Raw genomic sequence first — 13,156 nt, forward strand, 5'->3', positions numbered from 1 at the left:
TGTCTTGGATCATCTCTGGACCCTTCTGTTTACTGAAACAACAAGCAAGCAGTGTCCGGGGAGGAGAGAGGAGTCACACAGGGAGCATCCTCAAAGGCAGCACCTCTCTCCTTTTCTTTCCCCTACTCAAACACACACACACACACACACACACACACACACACACACGCAATCTGCATATGGAGACCGTCCTCGGAGCCCTGACCACCCACATGATCCATGGTCATCCAGTGAAATGAAAACGATGACTTTCCATTGACCCCTTCTTTAATGAATCTCTCATCTGCTAGAGGCGTTAGACATGTTGAAGCCACTTTCACTGAATATTTGTGCTAAAATATGATCCCATTGATGGTAAAACCATTATTCTGTGAATGTAGAAGAGAAGCTCTCCCACATTGATGCTCTGTAAAAGAGGAGAGCCCTCTTGGCTGTATAACCTGCTATTATGAAAGAGGTAATATTAACTTACCAACTCTGAGAACCTCATTTGATGTCAGGGAGGCTTTGAAAATAGTAAATTAAAAGGTGTCATAATGTGTTTGCACCACTAAATTGAAGAGCACCCCAGGTGAGGAAAGTCCCAGCTCTTGTGCAACAAGGATAAACAACTTTTAATTTCGGCTGCAGGTGACACACACACACACACACACACACACACACACACACACACACACACACACACACACAAACACAGAGACTGAGGAGGTGCAGCTATACGAACATCACAGACACCTCCTGGAAATTCCCAGTGGTGGAGAGTAGTGACATCACATTAAATTAAACTGGTATTTTTAACACATTTCTCCTTTGTTCAGTGTGATGTAAAGATGTCCCATCAGCTCTACAGGAATATGTTCAGTGCTTGGTCATTAAGTCTCTTCACTTACCAAAGCACAGGGACAGTTTTTGATAGGGTACAGACTTACATCATGAATTGGAAATAGCCTGGTTAAATACAGTGCATGTGTGTGTGTGTGTGTGTGTGTTCTGCCTGCTGCAGATCCAATCCTCTATCAAAAAGAGCTATGAAACCTTTGCATTTTGTGCCCTCTAGTGGCCATATTGAGTGTTAAACTGATTGCAGGAATATAAGAAACCACACAGTGAACATGTATAATTGCATACATGAATACATTTTAATGTCATCATAAACCATGTTTTTATATTATGTTACACAAATTGTATGGACAATTTAAGCTACTCTAGATCTAATTCTAAATCACAGCTGCAATGGCGATACTTACACTACTGATAGCAATTCCAAAAGTAGGTGTTTCAGTTACCTTTGAAAAAGACAATAAAACCATGTTATTTTATGTTAGAGACACAAATAGGAGCTGCTCATGTCAACATCTCAAGTTGAACAGAATGTGAGCACACAGTCTGCTCCATGAAATGTTCAAATACTGATGTTTTCCCAACATATGAGTTTTACAGGTATCAGGCATACACATGCTGTGTACACACACTAACTGACTGAATTATTGGAAGGTCAAACATTAAGCACTTACAGATAAACATTCATCAATTTTAAAAATATATTTGATTTACAATTCACATAAATATCAGTGCCAAAAGACTAAAATAGCTTAGTTAACTTGCCTAAAGAAGGTGAAATATTTAAGTTCACAATTCCATAATACAAACAAACATAAATTATAGTCTTTTTCTTAACTTTAATAAGATCCATGTGTCCATTTATATCTTATTACACCTACAGTGTTACAATAGACTATGATGGTTTGTTGTTTCATTTCTTGTCTATACTTTTGTTTTTATTTTTGCAGGGTTTTAATTGTTGCAAAAGTGCTGTAACTGTTTTATTAGGTATCATATGAGGTAAATAAAAGCTTATCCTCATGTGAAATTAATTCTTTTTTGCATTTAACAAAGTCAGGCCAAGCATGGATCATCTAAGCTCACGGTGACTCTGACCTCCCTCCTTTTTTCTCTCTTTCTCAAGCCACATTTCCTATTCCCTGCACTATCTCTCATGGGGAGGATCATTCATCACGGCTGTCTAAACAGTCCGGTCACCCCATGATTAGTGACTCTTTTAGGTCAGATGTCTCGGTAGCACATACTAATTCAAACGGTCTGTGTGTGTCTGCATCTGCATATGTACTGTACATGGACGGATCTTTATCAGGGAAAGTTTGTGCATGCTTTAAACACTGTACATCATCCTGTAAGCAGCCGGCTATCAAACCCAGGTCTCCTGTGTGTGTATTCCCATTTCTCAGGACCCAGGTAGGAACTCATCAATTCTCTTCCGCCCCAACTGGTTTTGTGGATATCAGAATGGTGACAGACACCACAACTAAGTCGTCTGGTGGTGTATTCATCTGATCAAATGTTTCCTCCATCTGAGAGGGGAGAGGCAGGTTCTAATGAGAGTTACAGGTGTGTTTGTGTTACAGTGGTGTGTGTGTGTGTGGAGGTGAGTAGCAGAACAGGACGGTTCCTCCAGTTAAGCAGATAAGACGCCAGACTCATTATCATTCATATTCTCCTACAAGATCTATGACTATGGGGAACACATTTGTCAGCCAGGGTGTGTAATTTTCATTTCATTGAAGGACAAAAGAATTGAGGCTAATATTAATGAAAATGTATTTTGAAAACATTAACTAGTTTATTACATGTAATACCTGTTGAAAGATGTGGTTTGGAATGTTTATAGTAGTAAAGGTTTGAGGGTGTTTATATATTATTATTATTATTATATATTTGGATATATTTTTTTAATTTTGTATCTGATGTGGGTGTGGTTGGTGAATGAAATTTCAAGATGTGTTATGATCTCATAATTTTTGTCTATCACCAAGAGAAAAAAAAGTTGAAGATGTACCAACATGAAAAACATCTCACAAGCAACTACAGTTGCATTTGACCTAATATTTTCTACTTATTCAACATCTAAATATGTTGAGGGACATACTGTATTCACAAATATATAAAATGACAAAAAGCCAATGATTCATAGCAAAATTCAAAGTAAATCAAACAAAACAACATTTGAGACAAAATTTGCACCTCACTGCCAAGAAGTTGCGATACTGTGCTCTTCTGGGTCTATGATGCCCCTGAATGGGAAATTTCTGTTTCTCTAATGTCAGACAATACTTTATATATATTTGGAATAAAGCAGAGGTTTAAAGAGGAAGCTGAACATTTTTAAAAATAGTGGAGGAGGAAGTATCAATCACTCTAAACCTTAATAATTGCAAAAAAGAATGTTATTCATAAAGGTGCTTCCCTGAGGGTGGCTTACCCAAAACAGAACAAAAAAAACCACATAAAACATAGTACTGTATACTACACTATCTAATAATAATACTATACATTCACAAGTTACAATATTCAGTTCATTACAAAATTTAAATGAGAGAAAACATTTGTCAACAGCTTCAAAATCATAACTTTATTTAAAGACAGATGTTTTTTGAGAAGAAATGTCTTTACATTGCTACTCCAGGTTGTTGATGTGTTGCACTTTCAAAACCTGCACTTCATGCGGAGGTGTATATTTGCTCTGCAGCTTGTTCTTGACATAGTCATGTAGGCCATTTTGCATAGAGTCTGCACAGAGAATCTTGAGAGGAATGCACTGTAGTAACCAGCCCTGTATGCACATAACCATATTAACAAGGACAAATCAGACTTTTGCCATGTTAATTGGCGTCATCAGATGGTTGTGCCATTGAGTCTTACCAGGACTGTGTGACAGATGCTGCCGTGTATTTTGTCTCCAGCTCTGAGATACTGCAGGGAGCTCTTCACAAAGTCCTCCGGTGACAGGGTCAACATGTTGGTTGGCTGGAAACCTGCCATTCGAGTGGAGACCCCAAATGGAGCCACTGCCTGAGAAAACAAGAAGGACAGAGAGAAAGAGAACATTATGAAAAGATTTTGTCAAGATTTTTCTTTTTGATCACTTTTAGGTTAATAAGAAAGCATTTCTTCTTCCTGTGATTTCAAAGACTTAGAGGTGGAGTCTCAAAGAGAAGGAAAGTACCTGTACAATAATTCCTTTATCTTTGTACTCTGCTTGAAGACCTTGAGAAAATCTCTCCACAAACACCTATAAGGAGTAAGGTGATGATGCACACAGTCATAAACAAATGCACATTGCACACACGTCAATATGTGCGTGCTCAAAAGCACTGACACACATTGACAAATTAGAGCATCAGTAATCATACAAAGTGAACCAGGGGAATAAGAGGTGTAATGGTGACTCTCTACTCACCTTAGATGCAGAGTACAGAGAGTACAGGGGGCAAGGAAAAGAAGCAATTCCAGACGAAATATTTACAATCACTCCTTTCCCCCTGTAGAGGAAGAACACACCATTGCACTCACATACCCACAACCAAGAAAGAATTATGTCTTACATTTGTGACTAGAAACCCCTGAAACATGTTTGTAAGATAATTTTTTTGCCTTTATTTGACTGTGGAAAGTACAGAGAGACAGGAAACAGCTAGAAAGACAGGTATGACATGCAACAAGGGTCCATGGCTGGATTCAAGCGGCAGACATTGTGGTTCTGTGGTATATGTTCCAGACAGTATGCTACTGGGGTATCCCACTGATTAACATGTAATGGTTTTATTGTATTATATGTAACAGTTAATGAAAAAAAACATGAGTAGGAAACCTGTTCACCATGCCTGGAAGGATTATTTTGCACATCTGTGGAAAAAAAGAGCATTTTCCGATTTGAGGCAAACATATGGGTTGAGTTAATTTGTTAAAAAAAAGTTTAAGTAAATACAAACTCTTACCCTGACTATAGTTTTCACATTGCAGTTTATCATCCTTGTAATTGTCTGAAAGGATAGATAAACATGAATCACTCTTACAGGAAAGCTGTTTTCATTGATAAGGGAAAGGACATGTTAAAGAGCAGATAAAAAGTAAGATTTAAAAAAAAGGGTTCCTTAACTTCCTAAAAGGTTAAGAGAGTGAAGAGTTTAATTATCTGTGAGCCCTCTGAGGATCAACATTTAGGTGAGGAAACTAGCATTCAGAGTAATTTATTGCTAATGCAAACAGAACAAGTACATATGGGAACAACCCATAGGTTAGTGGTTCTTTATCTATAGTATAAGCTGCTGAGACACTACTGACCTGGTCCAACTCTGTACTCTCAAGGAATTTGCAGGGGATGAAGCTGGGCAGCATGCCTACATTGTTGACTGGAGCAGAAAAGCAAGAAAATCCAGGTTTATTGGGGGACAGACTACAGCGGTAAAGCAGCCGCTATCACTACCCTAAATACTGACTGTTTTCTTGTGTTCAGTCTCTTTGGAGCAAATAATGTTTTGAACATTGCATGAAAGAATGGAAAAATGTCCAACCTAAAACTCCAATGTTCAGGTCCTTCAGCTGATCCTCAACTTCGCTGAAGACATTTTCCTTTGTGAAGTCTGTTACTACCACTTTCACCGTCTGCCCTGTAGCATCACCTATGAAGAACGAGTAAGTGTGAAGTCAGCTGCATACAGTACAGCACTCTTACACACGACAAACAGCACAGTTGTAAATGTAGTTACATATTTAAAAGCAGGCTCAACAAAATAGGTAAATATAGAGAGTAATTATCTTACGTATGTCCTTTGCTACCTGATCCAATGTCACTTTGGTTCGACTCATGATAACCACGTTCATGCCTTGCTCTGCCAGCTACAGGAAGCAGTAGTGACATGGTGGACAGGAGGAGAGAAAAAAAACATACAAATTGCCAAAGAGAGAAATTAGCAGACTTGTACCAAATAAAAGACATTTAAAGGATAGGTTCACAATTTTTCAAGTCTGTCTTAAAGTCAGCAGCCCATGTGAAGACTGGAAGAGGTTTCGCTTGGTGTAATCATTCCTCCCGTTAATAATTTAAGGCTTAAGCCATCCAGGTTAGTCAAATCAAGTGGGTATCTTTCAAAGCAGTTTTTTTAGTACTAAATTCCCTCTCTGTCTTTTCTTGGACAGTGTTTACCTGTTGAGCAGTAGTCGAGGAATACTATCAAAAAGAGGCCTCACTTTAGCTTCAGATAAACATCTGAATACATTTTTGCAAAGAAAATGTTTGTCCCCCATGACTTACACGGAAATCACATTTTGAAGAGATCTCTTGATGGCCAACATGAACAGGAGGAATGATAACAGCAAGAAAAACATGTGTCAGTGTTCATTTGGGAACCTGACTTTTGTTTCAGGAAATACTTGAAAAATGGTGAACCTGTGCTTTAAGCATATGACAATTTATTAAACAAACAACATGAGCCTAGATGATAAACAAACTAAAGTTATTTGCCATATGCTGCCAAGTGCAGAAATGTTTGTCATAAATGCAAAAAAACAACAACAATGACTTACTGCAAATGCATATGCTCTTCCTATGCCCTCTGAAGCACCAGTCACCACTGAAACAGGGATGCAGAATGTTGTAAATTAATGTCATTAGTGCTTACATTTTCCTGCAGTTTCTATTCTAAACACCGGGAGCACTGTGAATCGGTGCTGCACTAGGTCATCCGCTCCTCCTCTGCTGTCAGACTACGTGTCGGACAAATCCCTTGTGTTTACTTGTTTACACTACACCCATCCTGTTCTAACAGACTGTACCGATACATCATGTTCCCCAGTCTTGGTAAATAATTTGCAGAGAACAGGAACTGCTTGTTTCTGAGTGCTCACTACTATCCCATTTCCCCATGACCCTGATTATCAAGATCACAGGCATTTTTCTTCACTGTGTTCAAATAGAAAGTGATGGGCATACATGTTCACCTGAGCTTGCTTTTATGTTTAGCCTCTTTTCATGTGTTCAGTTGAAAAAATAAAATTAATGCTCTTTACAAATGTGTTCACAATCCTTTTTCCTGACATGAGAACAGTGTCAGACTGCAGATCTCTTGGCTCTGCTGTTCTTTTTTTTTTCTTCTTATTTTCCTGTAAAACACTTTGTAACTTTGTTAATTGCTGTATAAACAAAGTTTATTATATTATTATAAAATATTTATAAGGCCCTACATACTAAGAATCCCTTTACATTCTGCATTCACACCAACATGGTGCAGTGTTTTTTCATTCTGGCACTGCACATATATCATTTACAATGACAACTTTGGCAGATTTACCACTCAAAATGTGTGGTAATGTTTTAAACAATGGATCTTTGAATTCAGACAGAAGTAGACAAAAGCTGGTGTTGTGTCTTCCCCCATCAATTGTTTCCCTAATCAATTGGTGTTTTCTCTTTCTCTTATAAATGCCTACCTAATCCCAACCAGATGTTTTACCATAACCCCAAGACACCTATGTAATCATGGCCACACTTAAGACCCCATCTGTGAAGAGCAATGGTACAGGAAACAATATTTGAAGGGGAAACAGACACAAGACCAGCGGCTGGTGATTTTGCCTGCTGAGAATCACTGGCAGATTTTATTAGCTGTAGCTACTAGCTAGCTAATTAACATCAACCCTGTACATTGGTTAAAAATTACATCTCTAGCTGACATTTTAATGCAAAATGGTCTTAAATATGCATTTCATGGCTTTATACATGGACAATTTGACAATTTTTTGAACATTGTAGGACATTTTGGAATATACTGGACATAAAGGGTCAGTTTACCCCAAATTACCAAATAAAATCATATTTTCTCACTTACCTCTAGCAGTACGTAGACATGCTGATAATTTTGGTTTTATTTGCCAAGGTGCTGAGATATATGTTCCTGAGATTTCTAGTGCTATCATCATATCTGCAACAATTAAAAAATTCAACAACAACATGCCTTTCCAGAGTCAATGTCTGAGAGACTGGGACAGTGTTTATAGTCTCTATCCAAGCTGTTGACAGTGTGTTCTTTGGATTGTCCAGAGTAATGGGGACTCTGGTTCTGGAAAGAGAGGTTTCTGTTGATATTTAAGTTGATATTTCTTAAATGCTTGAACACCGCAAAACAATATTACATCCATCCCCACTGAAATGTGTTGGGGTGTTGGCAGAAATCTCCTCCTGTCTATATGGGTAGACACCACCATGAATACAATAACTGAGGTAATACATATATATTTTGTTTGTGATTTGTATGAAACAACCACTTAATTTCCCTGTGACTGTCTCAACAGACCTACAAATCATTCAGCAACATCCACCTCTTGTGTGGCCCCTCAGAATATCAAATAGGTGTGTATTTAGCCTTTTTTAAATGAACCTGGCCTTGATCCAACATTACCTCATAATCCACTTATCCTTTATTCCAAACACTATTGAAAAGTTAAGTTGGTTGCCAAGCAGCTGCAAGTGAGCACTTAAGTATTGGGGACACATTTCACTCTTGTGTTTGCTAACAGTAGAGTAGTGAAACTGCTCCCCTAAGGGTTGCAACAGTGTAGTTTCTCTATTGTAATATTTATATACTATGAGTGCTGCCAGTGATACCACTGATAATACTTTATTGGTGAGGCATTGGATTGGCATACTTGGGACTAGGCCTGCAAGGATTAGTCGATTAATCGATCAGTCAATTGACAAAAAATTAATCAGGCACTATTTTGATAATGGCTTAATCATTTAAATCATTACTCAAGTGAAAATTCCCTAAAACTAGCTTCTCCAATATGATGATTTGCTGCTTTTTTCCTGTTTCATTGTAAATTGAATTTAGAGACATTTGATGATGTCACCTTGGGCTCTGGGAAATTGTGATGGGCATTTCCCCCAATTTTCTGACATTTTATTGGCAAAACAATTAATTGATAAATTGAGAAAATAATAAACAGCATGTGAAGTGGTTGCAATGATGGTCAGTATCTCAAAATCTGAGGCAACTTGAGATTGACAAGCATCTCTGTGTGACATATGAAGTGATATGGATTTACAGGACTGTGATGGTGAAGAGAGAGCTGATTATTATATAGACATTCCTTGGGTATCTTTCTGAAGATTGTTGTGTTGTGTGTAAGTACACACTAAGCCACTAAACCGGAGTCAAATTCCTTTTAATGCGAAAACATAATTGGCCGATAAAGGTGATTCTGATTCTGAAGACTAAGCTCTTAATTCACCAGGTGATCCATGTTCCAACCCTCATGTATGGTCAAGATCTCTGGTCACCAAAAGAATGAAAAATGTGCTTCTTTCACATATTATTTTGGCTCACCCTCAGGGTCAGAGTGAGGAAGTAGTAGCAAAATTGCTTCTCCTTCACATTGAAAAGTTTAACTGTTTGGGCATCCAATCAGGATGCCTCCCCGTGGATGTATGTCCAACTGGAGGGAGATTCTGTGACACACACATAACACAGTGGAGGAATATTCCTTCTGACCCAAAAACACTTCAGTGTTCCCCTGGAAAAGGTTGAAGAAGTGGCTGGGAAGAGGAATATCTGGGTCACTTACTGCCATCAATTCAGACTTAGATAGGAAAAATCTTTCTGGGATTCTTTAGCTGAGACACTAACATAGCTCATAAAGTGTAGCAACTGTTGAGCTTTACTCCTGTACCACCCGTACATCCATCATTTCTGACGTCTGTGGTTAAATATCATTGGAATCAGTAACAAAGATCAAGGCTGCTCAGTAACCAAACAATGCCTCTAATCTTTGTACAATTTGGAGTAATCAGTCCAAACCTCGGGGAGGTTTTCAGTGGCCTCAAATGTTTTTACATTTTCACTCTTCAGACTCTTACACCCAGAGGTCTGAATCAAGAATATGAGATTAAACATTTGTCTCTAAAATATAAAAAATGTTGATAGCTTCATGATGGATTTATAGTTTCATATTTCTAGATCTTGACACACACATTTAAAAATGTTAAAATTTGTAAATTTAACAGGTGTGTCATGTCCTTTATGTTATTTGATCTAACTAACATTTTATAGAAGGGTGTTAAGACCCCATCTCAGTACAAGAATTAAAAGACGTTGATTCTGATATACATGATGATGAATATGATGTAATGTTTATATATAAGAGGTATGTTGTGATATTTGTGATATTTTTGATGTATTGTTTTTTGAAGTATGGCCTTTGTACTCCTGCTTTTTTCTAGGTACTTTGTTGAATTAGTAATTGCTCTGAGGCGTTTATCACATGGACGGTTAACCGCACCCCAACCATCACCTTGGATGGTTAATAATACCTGTCGTCATAGAGCTTATCAGCTTATTGGTGTGCATGAAATATAAATATGGGTGTGTTTTCCATTTGTACAAACATTCTGACCTGATGAAGATCAGAGTAGGATCAAAGTGTTGTCCAGATTAAACTTTTATGGCTTGGAGTAAGTGTGCAGGCACTCCCTTTTTTCATTGATACTGCTTTCTAATAGCCTTGCACCTACATGATATGCATATAATTACTCTCCATGAACTGGTCTTCAATGGCTGCCATTGACAGCTAATGTTGTGCTAATCATGTTTAACAATAACCAGAGCAAATGACCTATTATCACATATTGGGGTTAGAAAAAGACTCATTACTCATCAAATGCTCTTGTGTCAATAGATAAACAGAAAGTATTACAGGAAAAAGTATAATCTGATGATATTAGATTACATAATATTGGGATCTTCTGTGTCAAACAAATAAACAAGTTGATAGCAATAGTCTTCATTCATTGAAAAGAATCTCAGACATGGCTCTGGCATTTTCTCCTACGCAAATGAGTTCTGTGAATAACTACTACAAATCTGTGCACCGACTTGTGTATGCCTGCAGTAACACAAAGATTCATACAGACAACGTTAAGTAAAACTAGCCTTTACCAAGTCTTTACCAAAACCTCAATCTATTTTCTATTTTTTGTTTTAAACAGTGCTTGTTACTTTCCTGTTTATCTAGAACGTCCACAGTGTGCCAGAAAACAGTTTTCATTGTTCCCATGGAAACCATCTTGTATGCTGATCCACAGAGAGATGATTGAGCTCCATTAACAGAATCTTATGATTTCGAGAAGTTTGGAGGGAAATGTGTTAAAAAAGTAAAAAAGATAAAGAAGCTAAGATTGGGATGTGTTGCTGTTTACTGTCTATTTTTTTTTTTGTCCCTCCAGTGGGTGAGACAAAGCAAAACACTTTGAAAATACTCAACATTGAAAGAGATGCAAATGTGGTTTCACATTGTCTAATGAGAAATTAATGGAGAGGGACGGGGTTTATGCAACCCAGAACATACTGTTCTGATGGCTGTTTTTCCTGAATGCTGGAATGGAATGAAAATGGACTTTGGAGTGAGAGGAAAGATTGACTCAGTATTCTATATTTTTTATGAAGCTTTCTTTAGTACCATGGAGGATTGAATCACCTCTTCAGAAGATGCTAATGTAAATACTGTAAACTGATCATTGATCACATTGACACTGTTTATTGGAAGCTTACAAGTTTGAATCATGCACTAGCTGGATAACATCCTTTCCTCATCATCCTTAGTCATTTCTGAGGATTTACCCTGAAGGCACTTTATTGCGCATGTTTTATGATTTGATAGTTCATTCTGTGGATAGTGTTATCTTCTTTGACCAGTGATACTGGTTTTCCCCTCTTGTCATAAATCAATTATTATAATTTAACCCTAACCTCATCTGCAGTGGATATTTTGCAGATCTAAACAGCTGTTCAATATACTTTAAAAGGACAGTCAAAATTTGACACCTAAGGTTCATACATTACACAAGTATACGGTTGCGTAACAGTGAAAAGTCTTAACAAGTCCAGAACAGGAAAAACGAATCCAAAACTTGTCTTCACACAACAGTAAGCTCAGACATGAAAACTATTATAACATTTGTTTTCCTTTCTTGAATGCACAGACACATTCTGACGAGTGAACTTTGACACATATTAATGTAATGTATGTAGCTCAGTAATAATTTAACATACATACAGTATAGAGTATATACGCATATATACACATATAAATACACCGATGTAGTTTTCTATCACAAAAGTATTAAAATAATACCGATTGTGACTGACATATAAATTGATTGTCCTGATGTTTCATATCCCACGCATATAATATTAGTCACAGTGTGATCTACTGTTGGTTTGGCATACAGTACACGCACACACACACACACAGATGTGTTTCCATCACTTCAGAGGACATTATATTGACTTATATTAATTTCCTGGAGACTTACCCTAACCCTAACCATAACCACTACTTCCTTACTTACCTTAACTTTAAACCAAGTCTCCCCCCTAAAATGAATGATTTACATTATGAGGACTTTCTTTTGGTGCCCAAAAGGGAGACGAGTCGCCACATGTGAATGTGTAAATAGATTTATGTCCCCGCAACATGAGGACTACACACATACACACACACATACACAAACACAGAGCTTACCTGCCCACTCTCCCATGAATGTGAAGAAACATTTTGGCAGTGGAAACCACTTCTTTGGATAAAGCATCTTACTGAAAAGCAGCAGTTTCACTCCATAGTAGACAACAACTGCAGCACCGAGGGAAGTGAAAAACAATTCCATTAAATCCATACTTGTCTGGTACAACAAGTTCAGGCTTTAAGATTCTCTGTGTCTGTGTCTGTGGTAGTGATTCTCTAAAATAAAGAATGACAGAAAGTGAGTATAACTCTGCGAGAGGACACTCCCATTTCAAGAACACACACACACACACACACACACACACACACACACACACACTCTCTCACATACCCGCACTCAGACTCTCTCACTACCTCTGACTTGCATGCAAACACACACACACACACACACACACGTACACATACCCGCACTCAGACTCTCACACTATCTCTGACTTGCATACAAACACAGACACACACACACACACACACACACACACACACACACACACACACACACACTCACATACCCGCACTCAGACTCTCTCACTACCTCTGATTTGCATGCAAACACACACACACACACACACACACGTACACATACCCACACTCAGACTCTCACACTATCTCTGACTTGCATACAAACACAGACACACACACACACACACACACACACACACACAAATAGTGGTGCTACTCATATGATTCCTTATAGAGTATGGTCTAGACTTGCTCTATGTGAAAAGTGACCTGAGATAACTTTTGTTATGATTTGGTGCTATATAATTAAAACTGAAATGAAAAA

The 13,156-nt window shown here is 37.8% G+C and overlaps 1 protein-coding gene across 2 annotated transcripts; it reads right to left on the minus strand.

The window, feature by feature from the left end:
• Nucleotides 1-1,117: 1,117 nt before the first annotated feature.
• Nucleotides 1,118-12,587, minus strand: hsd17b3 (hydroxysteroid (17-beta) dehydrogenase 3). Of its 2 annotated transcripts, XM_044374495.1 has the most exons (11): nt 12,373-12,587; nt 6,382-6,428; nt 5,619-5,694; nt 5,370-5,477; nt 5,140-5,207; nt 4,794-4,838; nt 4,667-4,701; nt 4,256-4,337; nt 4,022-4,087; nt 3,718-3,867; nt 1,118-3,628 (listed from the first exon to the last, which is right to left on the minus strand). In XM_044374495.1, the coding sequence occupies exons 1-11, from the start codon at nt 12,521-12,523 to the stop codon at nt 3,473-3,475; spliced, it is 984 nt and encodes a 327-aa protein (XP_044230430.1). In that variant the 5' UTR covers nt 12,524-12,587; the 3' UTR covers nt 1,118-3,472. The 2 variants fall into 2 exon arrangements, with proteins under 2 accessions (XP_044230430.1, XP_044230439.1); XM_044374504.1 differs by lacking the exons at nt 4,022-4,087; nt 4,256-4,337; nt 4,667-4,701.
• Between the last annotated feature and the right edge of the window lie 569 nt (nt 12,588-13,156).

This window comes from Thunnus albacares, chromosome 2, assembly GCF_914725855.1.
Source record: "Thunnus albacares chromosome 2, fThuAlb1.1, whole genome shotgun sequence".
In the NCBI taxonomy this organism is placed as follows: domain Eukaryota; kingdom Metazoa; phylum Chordata; class Actinopteri; order Scombriformes; family Scombridae; genus Thunnus; species Thunnus albacares.

What these genes read in the sequence shown, in the direction of transcription:
- hsd17b3 (XM_044374495.1), bottom strand. Translation starts at nt 12,523, where the DNA reads ATGGATTTAATGGAATTGTTTTTCACTTCCCTCGGTGCTGCAGTTGTT. An exon ending in AGAGTACAGAGTTGGACCAG is followed by an intron (nt 4,839 to 5,139) that starts GTCAGTAGTGTC and finishes CTATCCTTTCAG; the next exon opens with ACAATTACAAGGATGATAAA. An exon ending in GCATCTGTCACACAGTCCTG is followed by an intron (nt 3,629 to 3,717) that starts GTAAGACTCAAT and finishes ATGTGCATACAG; the next exon opens with GGCTGGTTACTACAGTGCAT.